The following is a 19,073-nucleotide window of genomic DNA, read 5'->3' as shown; positions in this document are numbered from 1 at the left end:
GCCTGTCTTTGGAACTTTAAATTTGAGACCCACAATCCTTGTATAATTAAAATGTATTTGTCAAAAAGTTCACCGATTCGGATGAAACTTGGTGGACAGGTTGGGTGTGTGACGAGGACGAATTGATTAGATTTTGGTGAAGATCCGTATCTGGGTACTATAATTTTGAAGTGATTCTTCACCATTGAGAGATGGGGCTTAAGCGATATACTGTATAGCACGATATCTCAAAGTTGTGGATGGATTCGGACAAAACTTGGTGGATGAGTTGGTTAAATGACAAGAACAAGCCAATTCAATTCTGGGACAGATTTGGATCCAGATCCCGGCTTAACAATGGGATCAAAACGTAAACTGTTCAGCCTGGTGGAAGTATTTGTAGTTGTATTCGTCATAATCATATTGGGATTAATGTGAGCCATTATAGTTGTAGTTGTAGTAGTTGTAGTTGTAGTAGTGGTATCGCCCTACTTTATTCATGCCATTTTAATTCTCAATGGAATTTTGGGGTTTTTCAGTCATCTCAACAATACTTGGGTGGTGGTGCTCCGTATGCAGCCTGTGGTGACTGGTTGCATCATTCCCTGAGGGGGGGTGGGGGGGGGTGGTGGCTGTTCCGCTGGTATAATACCTATGTATAGCCAGTCATTTGGTAATCATCTTGCCGACCTTCGAAGGATGACGGGCTGAGTTAACCCACCTTGTGTTAATTCAACGGCTGATAGAGGCTCAAACTCAGGACCCCAATATCTCAAGCCTGTCATATTAACCGTTAAGCCAATACCAGGCTCTTGTACTTGGGTGTTATTGTTAAAATGACCTGTTACTAATTGAAAAGAGTAGCCTTTGGGCCTGTGCAATCAAGTGATGATATAATTAAATGAAATCCTCTGTCCCTGCATTCATTCCTCTTTACCAGTTAATATTCGGTATATCTTTCTGTGCTCAATAACTTGGGTTCACTTTTGATTCCATTGACTAAATGTATGGACAGGTCTCCCTCTTTTCGTCATTCGGAATGGGGGAGGGGTATATAAGACTTCACGTTGTGGTCTTCGGTTTGGGTTGAAGTCTGTGTGTTGCTTTCTGACTTGTCACCTTTTCTCTTCCATAAGCGAGATTTTATCTTATTTTAACCTTTTTTTTTTTTCAATGTTCACTCTTTGGTATTAGTCATGGAATAAACTTCCTGGTGATCCCCTCAAGCAACTTGTTGTTATCCACTTTATACAAATCGTAAGAGTATCGTTCTGTTGAAAAACGTAAATTCTGTTGAAAAACGTCGAAGATGTTCTTTTTTCAGGTGTTCTTTTTCAGGTGTTTTATTTTTTCATTTTCAAGTGTTCTTTTTTCAGGTGTTCTTTTTCAGTTTCATGTTTTTGTTTTTTTTCATTTTCAAGTGTTCTTTTTCAAGTGTTCTTTTTCAGTTTCATGTGTTCTTTTTTCAGGTGTTCTTTTTCAGTTTCATGTTTTTGTTTTTTTTCATTTTCAAGTGTTCTTTTTCAAGTGTTTTTTTTCATTTTCAAGTGTTCTTTTTTCAGGTGTTCTTTTTCAGTTTCATGTTTTTGTTTTTTTTCATTTTCAAGTGTTCTTTTTCAAGTGTTTTTTTTCATTTTCAAGTGTTCTTTTTTCAGGTGTTCTTTTTCAGTTTCATGTTTTTGTTTTTTTTCATTTTCAAGTGTTCTTTTTCAAGTGTTTTTTTTCATTTTCAAGTGTTCTTTTTTCAGGTGTTCTTTTTCAGTTTCATGTTTTTGTTTTTTTTCATTTTCAAGTGTTCTTTTTCAGGTGTTCTTTTTCAGTTTCATGTTTTTGTTTTTTTTCATTTTCAAGTGTTCTTTTTCAGGTGTTCTTTTTCAGTTCCATGTTTTTGTTTTTTTTCATTTTCAAGTGTTCTTTTTTCAGGTGTTCTTTTTCAGTTTCATGTTTTTGTTTTTTTTCATTTTCAAGTGTTCTTTTTCAAGTGTTCTTTTTTCAGGTGTTTTTTTTTTTTCATTTTCAAGTGTTCTTTTTCAAGTGTTCTTTTTTCAGGTGTTTTTTTTTTTTCATTTTCAAGTGTTCTTTTTTCAGGTGTTCTTTTTCAGTTTCATGTTTTTGTTTTTTTTCATTTTCAAGTGTTCTTTTTCAAGTGTTCTTTTTTCAGGTGTTTTTTTTTTTTCATTTTCAAGTGTTCTTTTTTCAAGTGTTCTTTTTCAGTTTCAGGTGTTTTATTTTTTCATTTTCAAGTGTTCTTTTTTCAGGTGTTCTTTTTCACTTTGAGGTGTTATTTTTTCATTCAGACATGTGACTTCGGTCAATTTATTGGTAGCTTTCGAACTGGTCAGGTCTTTGAATTGGCCGACATGCGTCTCTTGTGAGTCACGTCTTTTTTGAGATTGAAGCATTTTCCTAACACGACTTTGGGGAAATCAATGTCCTTTGCCTTGACCTCCCTTTCCTTTTCCTTATCAAGCAAATCAAGTCGTAATGAGAATGGTTGCGTGAATGTCATTCATGACTGCAAACTTTAGACATTTTCTGAACCGTTGTCATTGTTGGCAAAACTGTCTGCTTTACTTTTGAAGTAGACACTATCATAAATAGTTGACGGAGGCCTTGTGTGCTTGCTTGTGTTTTGTCTGCCAGTGACACACAGCTGTATCATCTCGACCATCAAGCTGTTCCTGGAAGATGGTACAGAAGCAAGGACACGCACAGAGTAAGAACGTTTGCTCTTGCCGTGCCATACCACATTCATTACACCTTCGAGCACCGTTAAAAATCATTTCACTTTCCTTCCCATTCCCCTGCTAAACGAAGAACAGTGAAAAAATTCAAAAAGTAAACTTGCTCGTGTCTTTCATGTTTTGGACAGAAGATATGTTTGTGTAAATTTGTTGGGTTTTGTTTGCTTGGTTTGGCTTCACCATTCTTGACTCATCTTTCCATGCTTGATGACAAGTGCTCAATGCGTAGGTGTTCCAGAATATATGATGTGCTGTTGTTGCCAGCATAATGTCCTTGCTGTTAGCTTGACAAAATGTGTATGAAAGACTAGAGGTGGGAGAGGCGGAAAATTGAGAGAAAATAAGAGAATGGGAAAGACGTGTGATTGAAGTGGGGGTTATGGTTGTTGGAGGAGTGAGGGAATATGTGGCAGGGGGTATGTACCGTGACTGATGAGGAGTCAAAGAAGTACATTCGGTCAAATGTTTTGACATTTTCTGCTTGCGTGATGTGAAGATGGCTGTTTTTATTGACTTACTGCCGTGTTTCAGCCATCATTAATGAAATGTTATTCCAAAATGCCGTCATAATTGTGTTTTATCAAGTTTCTGTTTAAAATCTGAGGTGAACGGAAGGTCATTAGGCTCCAGGTTATAAACAAGTTATGTATTGCAAGTGGTGATAAAATTCATGTTCAAAGTATCAATGAGTCTGAATGTGAAAAATAAATATTTTTAAAGAAGTTGTGAAAATAAATCAAACGTAATTTGAATGTCTTCATAGTTTGGTTCAATATCACTTAGGAGTTTGACAGACAGCTGGGTCTAGTTTTAGGCAACTCGTGCACCCACTCCGAACAGGAGCGGCAGGCAGGGATAGGCTATTATCCTCTGTGGCGTATTTAGATTGCAGTAGATCTAGGCTCGGACCTCAAACGTCAGAGGTGTGTGTATTCAGTTACCTCCAAGCCAGTGTTGGACTGATGCATCTGAAGCAACCCTTCCCCTCCCACCATAACATAGGGTTTTATTGTCTCAAACTTTTTTTTATGTTCAGATAATCCTATTTCATATTACATGAGCAATTGTAATCAAATTCCTGTTGATTCTGTGAAGTCTTGATACCAAAGAAAGTTCACAGTGGATAAAAATCAAGTTGTGGGTTTATGAAACTGAAAACTTCAGATCCCTACTCATTCATCCCTTACCTACCAAGCAATTGCTCTGAAACCTGATATAACCATAACCCATGTACTGATCAAGAGATGACCGTCAGCCCATTCGGGTCTTTTTATTATTATCCAAAGTAAACTCTAATTAAATTAGACTGGTACTCCGTAGAGAGCGTACCTCCGCCAGGTTGAACACTTTACATCTTGTATCCCACTGGGCCGAATCAGGATCCGGAAGTTCATTTAGTTGTATATCATGTCTTCATAATATCATGCCAAAAGCCAGGCCATAGCATGTGTGGCCAAAAGCCAGGCCATAGCTTGCGTGGCCAAAATCCAGGCCATAGCATGCGTGGCCAAAATCCAGGCCAGGCCATACCATGCGAGGCCAAAAGCCATGACATACCATGCGAGACCAAAAGCCAGGCCATGCCATGCGAAGCCAAATGCCATGCGAGGCCAAAAGCCAAGCCAGGCCATGCCTTGCGAGGCCAAAAGCCAGGCCATGCCTTGCGAGGCCAAAAGCCAATGACATACCATGCGAAGCCATATGCCAGGCCATGCCATGCAAGGCCAAAAGCCAGGCCATGTGAGGCCAAAAGCCAGGCCATGCCATGCAAGGCCAAACGCCAGGCCATGTGAGGCCAAAAGCCAATGACATACCATGCGAGACCAAAAGCCAGGCCATGCCATGCGAAGCCACATGCCAGGCCATGCCTTGCAAGGCCAGAAGCCAGGCCATGCCTTGCAAGGCCATGTCATGCGAGGCCAAAAGCAAGGCCATGCCATGCGAGGCCAAAAGCCAGGCCATGCCATGCGAGGCCAAAAGCCAGGCCATGCCTTGCCAGGCCATGCCATGCAAGGCCAAAAGCCAGGCCATGCCATGCGAGGCCAAAAGCCAGGCCATGCCCGGCGAAGCCAAATGCCAGGCCATGCCATGCGAAGCCCAATGCCAGGCCAAGCCAAGCCAGGTCATGCCTTGCGAGGCCAAAAGCCAGGCCATGCCATGCCTTGTGAGGCCAAAAGCCAGGCCAAGCCTTGCGAGGCCAAAAGCAAGGCCATGCCATGCGAAGCCAAATGCCATGCCATGCAAGGCCAAAAGCCAGACCATGCCTTGTGAGGCCAAAAGACAAGCCAGGCCTTGCGAGGCCAAAAGCAAGGCCATGCCATGCGAAGCCAAATGCCATGCCATGCAAGGCCAAAAGCCAGGCCATGCGTTGCGAGGCCAAAAGCCAGGCCATGTCATGCGAGGCCAAAAGCAAGGCCATGCCTTGCGAGGCCAAAAGCCAGGCCATGCCTTGCGAGGCCAAAACCCAGGCCATGCCATGCGAGGCCAAAAGCCAGGCCATGCCATGCGAAGCCAAATGCCAAGCCATGCCATGCAAGGCCAAAAGCCAGACCATGCCTTGCGAGGCCAAAAGCAAGGCCATGCCATGCGAGGCCAAAAGCCAGGCCATGCCTTGCGAGGCCAAAAGCCAGGCCATGCCATGCGAGGCCAAAATCCAGGCCATGCCATGCGAGGGCAAAAGCCATGCCATGCGAGGGCAAAAGCCATGCCATGTGAAGCCAGGACATGCCATGCGAGGCCAAAAGCCAGGCCATGCCATGCAAAGGCAAAAGCCATGCCATGTGAAGCCAGGACATGCCATGCGAGTCCAAAAGCCACGCCATGCCATACGAGTCCAAAAGCCACGCCATGCCATACGAGGCCAAAAGCCACGCCATGCCATACGAGGCCAAAAGCCACGCCATGCCATACGAGGCCAAAAGCCACGCCATGCCATACGAGGCCAAAAAACGATCCAAACGATACGATCCAAAACTTTGATCTTTTCTACCTCCGTTAATACACTCCAAATCCACCTCTTTCAATCTCTGACTTAATTCCTGAAATTCCTAGTAGTGTCAATTTGTTTTATACCTTGTACCCCTTCCCTCCCAGCCCTCTCCCTTCCACAGATCTCCTAATGTCCCTGTTCTCTACTGTTGTTGTGCTTGTGTGCTTCCCTCTCTCTCCCCATCTTGTCTCCTGCTCCCTTTATTATATGTTTTATGTGTCCGTTTATGTTTTTTGTGTTTACTGTTCGGTCTTACACGAGCCTCGATCTTGTATGCAAAAAACATGATAAAAAAACCAGGCCCTTTTGCAATTTATGTCCCTGCATGAAAAATAGCCCATTAATCAGCAAAAAAAACAAAAAAAACCTGGTGTTGGGCTAGTGGCTAGGGTGTCAGCTTAGGATCCTAGGATCCTGGGTTCGAATCCCGGGCGATCGCTGAATTAATGCCAGGGGGGTTGACTCAGCCTGTCATCCTTCCGAGGTCGGCTAATTGAGGACCAGTTCACTGGTAATTCCCTGTTTGTCGTTAAAGGCGGCAAAAAGGGTTGGCGTCAGGAAGGGCATCCGGCCGTAAAACATTGCTTCAAAAAGGGGACCGAAAAACAACAACAACCACGGTTCCCGAAAAAGGCCAACCCCCGCTTGTGGGGAAAAATGGCCTCTAAAGGTGTTTTTGTTTTTTTAAATCAGCAAATACATGCCTTTACCCTGGTGTTGGGCTAGCGGCGAGGGTGCCGGCTTAGGATCCTAGGATCCTGGGTTCGAATCCCGGTCGATCGCTGAATTAACGCCAGGGGGGTTGACTCAGCCTGTCATCCTTCCGAGGTCGGCTAATTGAGTACCAGTTCACTGGTAATTCCCTGTTTGTCGTTAAAGGCGGCAAAAAGGGTTGGCGTCAGGAAGGGCATCCGGCCGTAAAACATTGCTTCAAAAAGGGGACCAAAAAACAACAACAACCACGGTTCCCGAAAAAGGCCAACCCCCGCTTTGCGGGGATAAATGGCCTCTAAAGGTGGCTATTTTTTAAATATTAATCAGCAAATACAACTTCAATGATTCTTCCAGTAATTTTCTTGCCCAGAATTGGCTGTTTGTGGGTTAAATGTTTATGGGTCCATGATTGGCCATGAAAATTGCTGTATGAATTTCACAATTTATCATGAACCCACAATTTAAACAATGCATGACTGCTTCCATAGAAATTTCTTGAAAATCGACTTGCCGGCCTGTATGCTTTGATTAGTCCAATTTGTTTTTTCATTTCAGGATATAGAGGCAAAATTTGATTATGATCAGATTTCATGATTGTTCTTTTGCATTTTAGTTTGGTTTCTTCTAAACCGTATACAGTGTCTGTCCCTCTGTATGTGGCTTTTTGTTTCCCGTCTCCTCTTTCTCACCACTTCATCACCAAATTTCAGAGGTGTAATTAACAATGTCATCATTTACTTCTAATTCCTTGATATATTCTGTTTGGCCCAATCAAAAATATACTTTTTTACGCAATTCGCCATGCAGGATGATGTCACGGCATTCCATTGTGCGGCGCTTCAAGCCCAACCGTCCTGGGATTGTTGTTGTTGGTCTATTGTCTCCTGTCCAACCAAATATCTTACCATTCTCCACCACCTGTCCTTGGCTGGTATATCTGCTAGTTTTAAATATCTTAAAGCATGATATCATGTCTTCTTTTAAGACAATGTTTGTTATAACCACGACAAGTTGGCACTTATTGTGGTTTTTTTTGTTTTGTTTGTTTTCAAGATCGAGGCTCGTGAAAGAGCTAACATTAATCACACAAAAAGTCAAACCGACACATAAAACACAAAATAAGGTGAGCGGTAGGCAAGAGGGGGAAGGACACAAACACAACATTTGAGAGCAGGGACATCGAGAGAACTGTGGGAGGGAGAGGGCTTGGGGGGAGGTGGGAGAGGTATGAAACATGGACACTGCAAGGACTTCCAGGAAAGAAGTTGGAATTTCAAAAAAGTGGATCTGGGGTGAATTAGCGGAGATGGAAAAGATCAAGGTTTTGGATGGGGGAAGATAAGAGATGGTGCTAAATAGCTGTTTTAAAGACCTGGAGGGAGGAGTGGGATTGAAGGGAGTGGGGGAGTTTGTTCCATAGGCGGGAGAAAAGGGGAATGAAAGAGTGAAGGTGAGCAGAGAGCCTAGATTTTGGCAGTTTAACCATGAGAGGGTTGCTGGCAGATCTTGTGTGACCTGTAGGAATATTTGGGGGACAGAGCACAGAGAGAGCTGGGGGAGCAAGGCTGGAGAGGAGTCGGTAGAAGACAGAAAGACCACCAATGTGCCTGCGGTGAGTGAGTGAAAGGCCCTCGGAGTTGGCTTCATCGCAGGAGATTCCAATGATTCTGAAAGCTTTGGTTTCAACAGCGTGAAGCCGAACTAGGTGTGAGGCAGGAGCACCGGCCCAGAGGGGGGAACAGTATTCCATTGAGCTGCGGATGAAAGCCTTGTATGTGGTGAGGAGCTCAGGTGTGCCAAGGAAGGACTTCGCACGACGGAGGATGCCCAGTCGGCGACTGGCTTTGGAGGCCAGCTTGGAAATGTGGTTTTCCCGAGAAAGATCATGGCAGATAGTGAGACCCAAAAGCTTGAGCAACAGAACTTCTTTGGAGAGGATTGTTGAGAAAGTAGATGGGAGGGTTTTCCAGTCAGTCTTTTCGGAGAGACATAGTAAGAGTGTGAGATTTGTCAGGATTGAAAGACATTTTCCACTTGTTTGACCAGGGTGATTTTGTCCAGGTCTGCAGAGAATGAGGAGGCTGCAGACTGCCGATATGAGGAATGGAGCGGCAGAGAGTGGAGTCATCAGCAAAGAGATAGAGAGGATTTTCCAGAGAGTCGGAGAGATCATTGATGAAGACCAGAAAAAGCACAGGGCCAGAACACTACCTTGGGGAACTCCAGCCAGAACAGGAAGGGGAGATGAGAGAAATCCATTCAGGGCCACACGTTGACTACCACCAGTGAGGAAGTCTGCAAGCCATGTGTGGAGATTTCCATGGATACCACAGGAGGAGAGTTTGGTGAGCAGAGCTGGGTGCCAGACCGTATCGAAGGCACGTGATATGTCAAGGGAGACAGCTCTGATTTCCTGTTTGGCATTGAGGACCTCCATCCATTGTTGAGACAGCAGAAGCAACATGTCCAGAGTAGATTGACCTGGTCTGAATCCAAATTGATGATCAGAGATCAAGCCATTGGAGAAGAGGAAGGATTTGATATCCGAAGCAATGATGAATTCCATGACTTTGCTGATAATTGGGAGCCTGCTGATTGATCTGTAGTTGCAAGGATCTGTTTTTGCACCTTTTTTGTGAAAAGCGGTGATGTTGGCTGATTTCCAAGATGCTGGCAGATGACCTTGGGCAAAAGAGAGGGTGAATAGAACAGAGAGAGGGTGATATAGAGCAGCAGAGCAGGATTTTAGGACTCATGGGCTGATGCCGTCTGGTCCAGTTGCAGAATCAGAGTCGAGGTTTGACAAAAACTTCTCCACCTTGTCAGGAGAGAAGGGCACGGAGTCCAGGAGCAGTTGAGTTCGACTGGGTGAGGTGGGAACAGGGAGAGTTGGGTTTGGGACACAAGATTTTGAGGCAAACGCAGCGTTGAGGCATTTGGCTTTGTCACGTGCGGTGTCAACTGTATAGCCATTTGAGGTAAGGGAGGGGATGGAGGGGGAACAAACACCAGAAACGGATTTGACCAGACGCCACCAGGATTTGGAGGAAGGAGACAGGTTTGAGAGTTCATTCTTGAGTGTGGAGAGATAGTGCTTCCTGGCACTCCTGAGGGTAGACACCCACTTGTTCCGAGCTTGGTGGAAGGAACTGAGATTGCCTTCAGTTGGATTTGCCTTCCAAGAGGCAAAGGCAAGTTGTTTCAGGGCAACTGCCTCACCACAAGATTCAGTGTACCATGGACGGGAGGAATGGAAAGACAACTGAAGACGAGATGGGATAAATCTGTGCATGAGAGAGAGCAGTTTGCTTTGGAAGAATTCCCAGGAAGAATTGATGTCAGAGGCAGTGGAGATGGGAGACCAGTCCAGATGATCGATGGCTGCTTGCAGACCGTGCCAGTCGACCTGAGTGAAATGCCAGACTCATCGACGCTGAGGAGGCTCTCTGAGAATGGCCAGAGAGATGTCCACTTTAACAAGCACATGATCAGAAGAACCGATTGGAGCAGAAGAAGAGCAGCAGACATTTGCAGGGAAGTTTGTCATAACCAAGTCTAGAAGAGAAGATACTCCATTGACTGAGTCCCAATGAGTCGCAGAAGTCCTTTGCTGAGGTGCCATGGCTGGTGAGAGAGGAACCCACACCCAGCCAGCTGGTATGATGATAGTTGAAGTCGCCACATATGAGGAAGAGAGAGATGGGATGAGTGGATAGAAGTTGGTCCATGTTGTCACACAGCGAAATGTAAATGGAGTCATCACTGTTTGGAGGACGGTACAGAACACATATGAACAAAAGGTGGGAGCGGAGAGAAAGCCGTAGCCAGAGGTACTCCTGAGGGTGGGGTGGAGAGAGGGCAGTGCAAGGAGAGTGAGGAAGAGTTTTTGATGAAGATCGCAACCCCACCACCAGGACGAGACTCAGGTCTATCATATCGGAGGAGTGAGTAAAAGTTTGTTTGGAGGAGGGAGTGTGTTGAATACCATGCTGCTGTTTTTTGGAGGAAGCCCAAACAAAATACCTTTTTGATGCAATTTCAAGATATTTTATTCATCCTATTTTGTTAGTTTATCAGCCTCTGCTGTGGCAGAAGGGGTTTTGCAAAGGCGCACATGTCCAGGCCTCAACCTTTTTTGAACATTTGAACCTTTGTCATCAAATTTTAAGAAACCTTTATTTTGAGAATGCAGAGAACATTAATTAATAAAACTGAGTTTTTTTTTTTTTTTTTTTAATTCAAGATGTTGTTTTCGTTAGGTTTAGTTTGTGTTCAAGGCAGATGCGAACAAGCTTTGCATTTTGAGATGCTCTCGTTACCCTCACCAGAGCGTATTGCATTCTATTCCATTTGTTAGTTTGTTACTTGTGAAAATCGAAGGTTTTGCAAGTTTTTTTGGTTGGTCGCGTGTGTTATTATCTTGCCAAAACGAAGTTTTTGCAAGATGTATCAGTCAGCTTGTATGTTTGTTTGTTTGTTTGTTTGTTTTTTTGTTTGTTTTTTTGTTTGTGGTTAATCATTTTTTTTTCACGTTTAGATCACTCTGTAGACCACAGTTATTATTGGAAACTCCTGTAATTTCGCAGATCAGAGTCCTATAGAGATACCCTTCAGCACACAAAATTTTGAAGGTCAAAGGTCAAAGGTCAAGGTCACTTTGCGGTCAATCATGGAGGTCAACGAAACCCTTATTTTTTGAGTAACTTTGATCTTATGATCTCCAAACTTGGTGGGTATATAGGGTGTGGTATGGCGCTCAGCTGATTAGTTTTTGGTGTCGATCGGCCTTGACCTTCAAGGTCATTTTGAAGGTCATTCAATTTTGACCAAAAGGTAAAATTTTCAAGTTTCAGTTACCATATCGAGTAGTACCTCAAATTGAAGCCCTTGTTGAGTGCTTTCCAAACATATAACTAGTTTGACAATGTGACGTCATTTGACGGCGTTATGACGAAAAAACTGCACTTTTCATGTATATTGTATTGCTTTAGTTCGCATTGTTTAGGTCACTCTGTAGACCACAGTTATTATTGGAAACTCCTGTAACTTCGCATATCAGAGTCCTATAGAGATACCCTTCAGCACACACAATTTTGAAGGTCAAGGTCAAAGGTCAAGGTCACTTTGCGGTCAATCATGGAGGTCAACGAAACCCTTATTTTTTGAGTAACTTTGATCTTATGATCTCCAAACTTGGTGGGTATATAGGGTGTGGTATGGCGCTCAGCTGATTAGTTTTTGGTGTCGATCGGCCTTGACCTTCAAGGTCATTTTGAAGGTCATTCAATTTTGACCAAAAGGTAAAATTTTCAAGTTTCAGTTACCATATCGAGTAGTACCTCAAATTGAAGCCCTTGTTGAGTGCTTTCCAAACATATAACTAGTTTGACAATGTGACGTCATTTGACGGCGTTATGACGAAAAAACTGCACTTTTCATGTATATTGTATTGCTTTAGTTCGCATTGTTTAGGTCACTCTGTAGACCACAGTTATTATTGGAAACTCCTGTAACTTCGCATATCAGAGTCCTATAGAGATACCCTTCAGCACACACAATTTTGAAGGTCAAGGTCAAAGGTCAAGGTCACTTTGCGGTCAATCATGGAGGTCAACGAAACCCTTATTTTTTGAGTAACTTTGATCGGATCGTCTCCAAACTTCATGGGAATCTAGTATATGGTCCGGCGCTCAGCTGATTAGTTTTTGGTGGCGATCGGCCTTGACCTTCATGGTTAGCGCTGGAGGTCGAAAATTATTGACCCCAAGGTCAAATTTTGAAATCGTAGGTACCATATCGAGTAATACCTCATATGAATGCCCTTGATGAGTGCTTCCCAGATCTGTAAACAGTTTGACGCTATGACGTCATTTGATGACGTCATGACGAAAAAACGGAATTTTCACATTTTGGCAAGATACGGTTCACCCTGTGGGTGACATATGTTTTTCTGTTTTTCCGTTCGTCTGTTTGTCTGTCCGTCTGTATGTCAATCATCTCCAGGTCACAATTTTAAACCAATCTTCATGAAACTTCACCAAATGGTAGAGTTGGGCATAAGGAAGGCTCCTATTGATTTTGAGGTCAAAAGGTCAACATAGGCCAAAGGTCAACAACTTTGTCGATTATCTAAAATCCTCAATTTTCATCTGATTGACTTGAACTTTGAAGATAATTTGTATATCTGATCACTAAAGTCAACCACCAATTAATCTTTTGGGGCAACTTGGTCAAAAGGTCAACATCGTCCACATTTCCAAAATCCTCAATTTTCATCTGATTGACTTGAACTTTGAAGATAATTTGTATATCTGCTCACTAAAGTCAACCACCAATTATCTTTTCGGCCAACAAAGGTCAAAAAGGTCAACATAGTCCTAATTTCTAAAATCCTAAATTTTCATCCGATTGACAGGATTTACAGGATTTACATACAAGGTCACAGAATTCAACGACCAAGTATTGTTGAGGTCAAATTTGTTTTGGGGATTTCGCAAATATCGTCCTCTACACGACGTCTTTCTTTGTTTGCCTGTCTGTCTGTCCACACATAATGTGCTAATGTAGGGCGCAAATGCCAGCGTGGTATTGCACGTTGTATATTTTCAACAGAGTACGTCTGTGAAGTATTACGATTAATAATGTGATTTCATCTATAAAGTGTGTACTATTAAGAATGTGAGTACATCATCGATGAAGTTTGTACAGCACTATTATGAATGTGAGCACATCCTTACTATAATTCACGGACCGGTGTTCGTGTTTGTTTGTTGCCCTACTCCTACAGTTCTGTTCTTATTTACATCCAGACTTGTGGCATAGGATCAGCGCGACCCCAATTAGTGTATAGGGTTGTTTTTATCTTTCCCGGTGGTCATGGGGGAGGGTGGGCAGGAGGTGGAGGGGAAGCAAATTCTATATGTAAATGTGTATTGTGTAGCGCCTCCAGGTGGGAGAGGTTATTACAAGTCTATGCACCACACAAACGCATCAACAAACAAATACAACATAAAACCACATAAACACCACACAAAACGAGGTCTGGTGAAGGTCTGCAATCTCTGATTGATATTTCTAGTTATTCTTGGCAAGAGGTCTTGTACACATTATAATGCTGTTATTATGATTGTGTACATTTGATTTGTGTGGAATATAACTCCTCATCATGACCCCTGGATTATAAAGTATCATTTTGGATTGTCTGAATGGGTTCTGATTGGGATTGCGCATGCCCTGGTGTTGGGCTAGCGGCTAGGGTGCCAGCTTAGGATCCTAGGATCCTGGGTTCGAATCCCGGTCGATCGCTGAATTAACGCCAGGGGGGTTGACTCAGCCTGTCATCCTTCCGAGGTCGGCTAATTGAGTACCAGTTCACTGGTAATTCCCTGTTTGTCGTTAAAGGCGGCAAAAAGGGTTGGCGTCAGGAAGGGCATCCGGCCGTAAAACATTGCTTCAAAAAGGGGACCAAAAAACAACAACAACCACGGTTCCCGAAAAAGGCCAACCCCCGCATTGCGGGGAAAAATGGCCTCGAAAGGTGGTTTTTATTTTGGATTGTTGAATTGTTAAATGTTGCATTATGCTGTGCTCAATGAAAAGAGATGTTGGCCAGATTATTATATTGACACATTAATATCTTTTTGTAAAGATAATAGGACATTCCAAGCCAATGAATATTCGGTTAATTCTTGCAATCACCAACATACAAGGATGATGCAATGGCCGAAGACCATCAATTGAGGTTTTACAACGTTTACCGTTTTAATGCCTATTTCTTGTTCTTTCCCTTTAGGGTCTCCCCTTCATCACTTGAGAAGGTAAGATGGCTGCCGTCATGGTTTGTTTTGGCATTGCTGATGATGCTGAAATAGTGCAGTGACGGTGTGCTCCTTTCCTTATGTTTAGGTTTTACCAACGCAGGCGAATGTATGTTCTCAGGAAATGTACCAAATATCACAACTCTTGAAGGTATGTTGAGCTTTACATCAATCCTTATGCATTTTGTCAGTAACTTGAGTTTTGACTATAATATTTTGGCAAAAACCTGTAAATTATAAAGTTAGTGCTAACTTTTCAATGTAGATGTCATTAAGAATCTTTAGTTTAATCAAACAAACAATTATTACAGATTTGAACCCAAACATTTCTGCTTTTACATTTTTTCATTCATGGGGTTGACTCAGCCTGTCATCCTTCCGAGGTCGGCAAAATTGAGTACCAGCTTGCTGGGATTAATGATACTAGTGTGTACCCCAGTTTAGAATAGGTACACCGTATCCCTGCGCATCGTAAGAGGTGACTAAGGGTTGGCGTCAGGAAGGGCATCCGGCCATAAAAACATTGCCTCAAACAGGGAACCATGATTGTCATGGAGCCCACAAGGCTAACCCCCGCTCCAGCAGGGAAAAATGGCCTTAAAACGATCATTCGTACTCATATTGTACTCTTTCCATACCTGTACTGGGGGACCTGTACTGTACTCTTTGTAGTACATACCTGTACTCTTTCCCTAGTGGTCCCTCTGTACTGTCTTTCCCTCGCGGTCCCTCTGTACTGTTTTTCCCTCGCGGTCCCTCTGTACTGTCTTTCCCTCGCGGTCCCAACTGTACTGTCTTTCCCTCGCGGTCCCTCTGTACTGTCTTTCCCTCGCGGTCCCAACTGTACTGTCTTTCCCTCGCGGTCCCTCTGTACTGTCTTTCCCTCGCGGTCCCAACTGTACTGTCTTTCCCTCGCGGTCCCAACTGTACTGTCTTTCCCTCGCTGTTCCCCCTGTGCTGTCTTTCCCTCGCGGGTCCCCCTGTGCTGTCTTTCCCTCGCGGGTCCCCTTGTGCTGTCTTTCCCTCGTGGGTCCCCCTGTGCTGTCTTTCCCTCGCAGGTCCCCCTGTGCTGTCTTTCCCTCGCGGGTCCCCCTGTGCTGTCTTTCCCTCGCGGGTCCCCCTGTGCTGTCTTTCCCTCGCGGGGCCCCCTGTGCTGTCTTTCCCTCGCGGTCCCTTTGTGCTGTCTTTTCCTCGCGGTCCCTCTGTGCTGTCTTTCCCTCGCGGTCCCCCTGTGCTGTCTTTCCCTCGCGGTCCCCCTGTGCTGTCTTTTCCTCGTGGTCCCTCTGTACTGTCTTTCCCTCGTGGTCCCTTTGTGCTGTCTTTCCCTCGCGGTCCCACTGTGCTGTCTTTCCCTCGTGGTCCCACTGTGCTGTATTTTCCTCGCGGTCCCTCTGTGCTGTCTTTCCCTCGTGGTCCCACTGTGCTGTCTTTCCCTCACGGTCCCACTGTGCTGTCTTTCCCTCATGGTCCCACTGTGCTGTCTTTCCCTCGCGGTCCCACTGTGCTGTCTTTCCCTTGCGGTCCCTCTGTGCTGTCTTTTCCTCGTGGTGCCCTTGTGCTGTCTTTCCCTCGCGGTCCCACTGTGCTGTCTTTCCCTCGCGGTCCCACTGTACTGTCTTTCCCTCGCGGTCCCCCTGTGCTGTCTTTCCCTCGCGGTCCCCCTGTGCTGTCTTTCCCTCGCGGTCCCCCTGTGCTGTCTTTCCCTCGCGGTCCCCCTGTGCTGTCTTTCCCTCGCGGTCCCCCTGTGCTGTCTTTCCCTCGCGGTCCCTCTGTGCTGTCTTTCCCTCGCGGTCCCTCTGTGCTGTCTTTCCCTCGCGGTCCCTCTGTGCTGTCCCCCTGTCTGTCCCCCTGTCTGTCCCCCTCCCTCGCGGTCCCCCTGTGCTGTCTTTCCCTCGCGGTCCCCCTGTGCTGTCTTTCCCTCGCGGGTCCCCCTGTGCTGTCTTTCCCTCGCGGGGCCCCCTGTGCTGTCTTTCCCTCGCGGGGCCCCCTGTGCTGTCTTTCCCTCGCGGGGCCCCCTGTGCTGTCTTTCCCTCGCGGGGCCCCCTGTGCTGTCTTTCCCTCGCGGTCCCCCTGTACTGTCTTTCCCTCGCGGTTTTCAGCTCTTTCACGAGCCTCGATTCAGTATTTAAAAAAAAAAAAAAAAAATTCATCCATTAATTTATTTATTTCTGCTGATTTATTGTAACCTCGCAACCAGCATAATGTTTGGTAAATCTCACCATGGACACCACTACATTCCCCTCTGTTATATATGCTACACCTGCTTTAATTTTACATGCTGTTGTTTAGGAGGCCTTGCATCGTGAGCAAATGCTCGAACAGAAGCTGGCTACACTTCAGCGGCTTTTGGCAAGCACTCAGGAGGCTTCAGAGAACAGCTGGCAGGTGAAACTATTGCTTCGAACTTTGCAGGACTTTTCTCTTGTCGTCTGTGGCAGTAAGTTGCCAATGGAAAAATAAAGTTTCAGATTTTATAGCAGTTGAAATTCGGCCTTTGGGGTTTGTGTATTTTTGGGGGAGCATTAAATTAAAAATACAAAAACAATTTTTGTAATTTAAATTTTGCAATTTTGCAATTTAAAAAAACAAAAACAAGTGGTGTTCAAGAAGATTTTTCTAGACTTTTCCTATTGTCTACGTGGAGCTTTAATTACCTCCGCCAATGAAGGTGGATGGAGGTTATGTATTCACCCTTGTCTTTGTTTGTTTGTCTGTTGGTGAACAAGATATCTCAAAAAATGTGGTCGGATTTGGCCGAAATTTGGTGGAGAAGATGGGTATGTGACATGGACAAAATGATTAGATTGTGGTGAACATCCGGATCCGGATACTCGAATTTTTTTCTGATTCTTCACCATTGAAAGATAGGGCCAAAAACTATATATAGCATGGTATCTTCAAAGGTTGTGGACGGAATCGGACAAAATTTTGTGGATCAGCTGGGTGTGTGACAAGGAAGGATTGATTCAATTTTGGTGAAGATTCGAATCCAGATCTGGATCAGAGAATTTTAAAAGAGATTCTTCACCATTGAGTGATAGGGGCTATAAGTGATATATAGCAGGATATCGCAAAACTTTATGGACAGATTTGGACAAAATTTGCTGAATGAGTTGGTTCGGTATTAAGAACAAGTGATTCGATTTTGGTTCAGGTCTGAATCCAGGTCCGGCCTATCATTGAGATAAAAACAATCTGTTGAGCCTGGCGGAGGTACGCACTTTACCGAGTGCCTTTCTAGTTTTGATCTGTAACCTCACTTCTTCACTCTTTTTCTGTAAGTCTTTGATCTCAAGGTACTGCGATGATACTTTTAAAACCATTGTTCCTGACACTGCTCCTGTTGTTATTGCCAGGCTCTGATCGATGAGGATAGGTTACTATCCAGGCTGGAAGTATTGGAACATCAGCTTCAGGTTTATGCCGTGAAGGTAAGCTTTGCTTGCCTACTTTGTAAACATTCCCGGAGATAAATTCAGGTGAAAATGCTGACAAACCTATTTCACAGAATACTAGTCTTCATAAAGGCTGGTATTGGTCTGTGTTGGCAGACAAGTTAAACATTGGATTTTAGAAATTGAATGCCGATCGGAATATGCTAACCAATGTAGGAAGAGCAACGTATGGCTGCTGTTTCAGGTGTTTGCTTTCTTATTGGCTTATTGGCTTTCATTTGATCAAATGCACTATTCCACATGGATAACGTTCTCCAAGGAAATCAGTGAGGTGGATTTTCTTGCTTCCTGAGATGTTGCATACAGTCGTGGCCAAAAATATTGTCGCCCTTTCACTTTTTTCAAATAACTCACAATTTTCTCGAAAAATAAGTTTAAATTGACAAAAGTATTTGGTTTGCACAATTCTTTATTTCACCGTTAATATTACAGAACCTTTTGTTTTTGATTCAGAACTTAATATATCCTTTTAAATCAGAAAATAAAAAGAAATGGCATTGATAAAATTATTGACACCCGAGAATTAATATTTCGTAGCACGGCCTTTGGACAAAATAGCTGCAGTCAAGCGCTTCCTATAGCCATGAATGAGCTTCCTACACCACTCTACTGGCAGTTTGGCCCACTCTTCTTGTGCAAACTGCTCCAGTTGTCCCAGATTTGAAGGGTGCCTTCTCTCAACTGCTGTTTTCAGATCTCCCCACAGGTGTTCAATCGGATTTAGATCTGGACTCATTGCTGGCCACTTCAGAACAGTCCAGTGTTTTGTCTTAAACCATTCCTGGGTGATTTTTGAAGTGTATTTGGGTCATTGTCCTGCTGCAAGACCCATGACCTTCGACGGAGACCCAGCTTTCTGACACTGGGTTGAACATTGCGCTCCAAAATGCCCTGGTAATCTCCCGATTTCATGATGCCATGCACGCATTCAAGGTATCCAGTGCCAGAGGCAGCGCAGCACAAGCACCCCAAAACATCACTGAACCTCCTCCATGTTTGACTGTATCGAAGGTGTTCCTTTCTTTGAAGGCTTCATTTTGTTTTCTGTAAACTGGCGGCTAGGGTGCCAGCTTAGGATCCTAGGATCCTGGGTTCGAATCCCGGTCGATCGCTGAATTAACGCCAGGGGGGTTGACTCAGCCTGTCATCCTTCCGATGTCGGCAAATTGAGTACCAGTTCACTGGTAATTCCCTGTGTGTCGTAAAAGGCGACAAACAGGGTTGGCTGCAGGAAGGGCATCCGGCCATAAAACATTGCTTCAAAAAAGGGGACCAACAAAAACAACAACAACCACGGTGCCCGAAAAAGGCCAACCCCCGCTTTGCGGGGAAAAATGGCATCTAAAGGTGGGTTTTTTTTAAACATCGAGATAAT

The 19,073-nt window shown here is 44.3% G+C and overlaps 1 protein-coding gene across 6 annotated transcripts in view; it reads left to right on the top strand.

Annotated features, from left to right (window-relative positions):
- Positions 1-19,073, top strand: part of LOC137424410 (sarcolemmal membrane-associated protein) — a 274,679-nt gene that overhangs the window by 75,049 nt on the left and 180,557 nt on the right. For all 6 annotated transcript variants that reach the window (XM_078775449.1, XM_068111836.2, XM_078775451.1 and 3 more), the window contains 5 exons: positions 2,623-2,695; positions 14,219-14,243; positions 14,332-14,394; positions 16,533-16,628; positions 17,600-17,674. In XM_078775449.1, coding sequence (XP_078631575.1) covers positions 2,623-2,695; positions 14,219-14,243; positions 14,332-14,394; positions 16,533-16,628; positions 17,600-17,674 — 332 coding nt within the window. The remainder of the gene's footprint in view (positions 1-2,622; positions 2,696-14,218; positions 14,244-14,331; positions 14,395-16,532; positions 16,629-17,599; positions 17,675-19,073) is intronic.

Source organism: Myxine glutinosa, chromosome 4 (assembly GCF_964187855.1).
Source record: "Myxine glutinosa chromosome 4, kmMyxGlut1.1, whole genome shotgun sequence".
NCBI classification, from domain to species: domain Eukaryota; kingdom Metazoa; phylum Chordata; class Myxini; order Myxiniformes; family Myxinidae; genus Myxine; species Myxine glutinosa.
The sequence above is the reverse complement of the archived record's forward strand: the minus strand, read 5'-3'. Positions and strand labels throughout refer to the sequence as shown.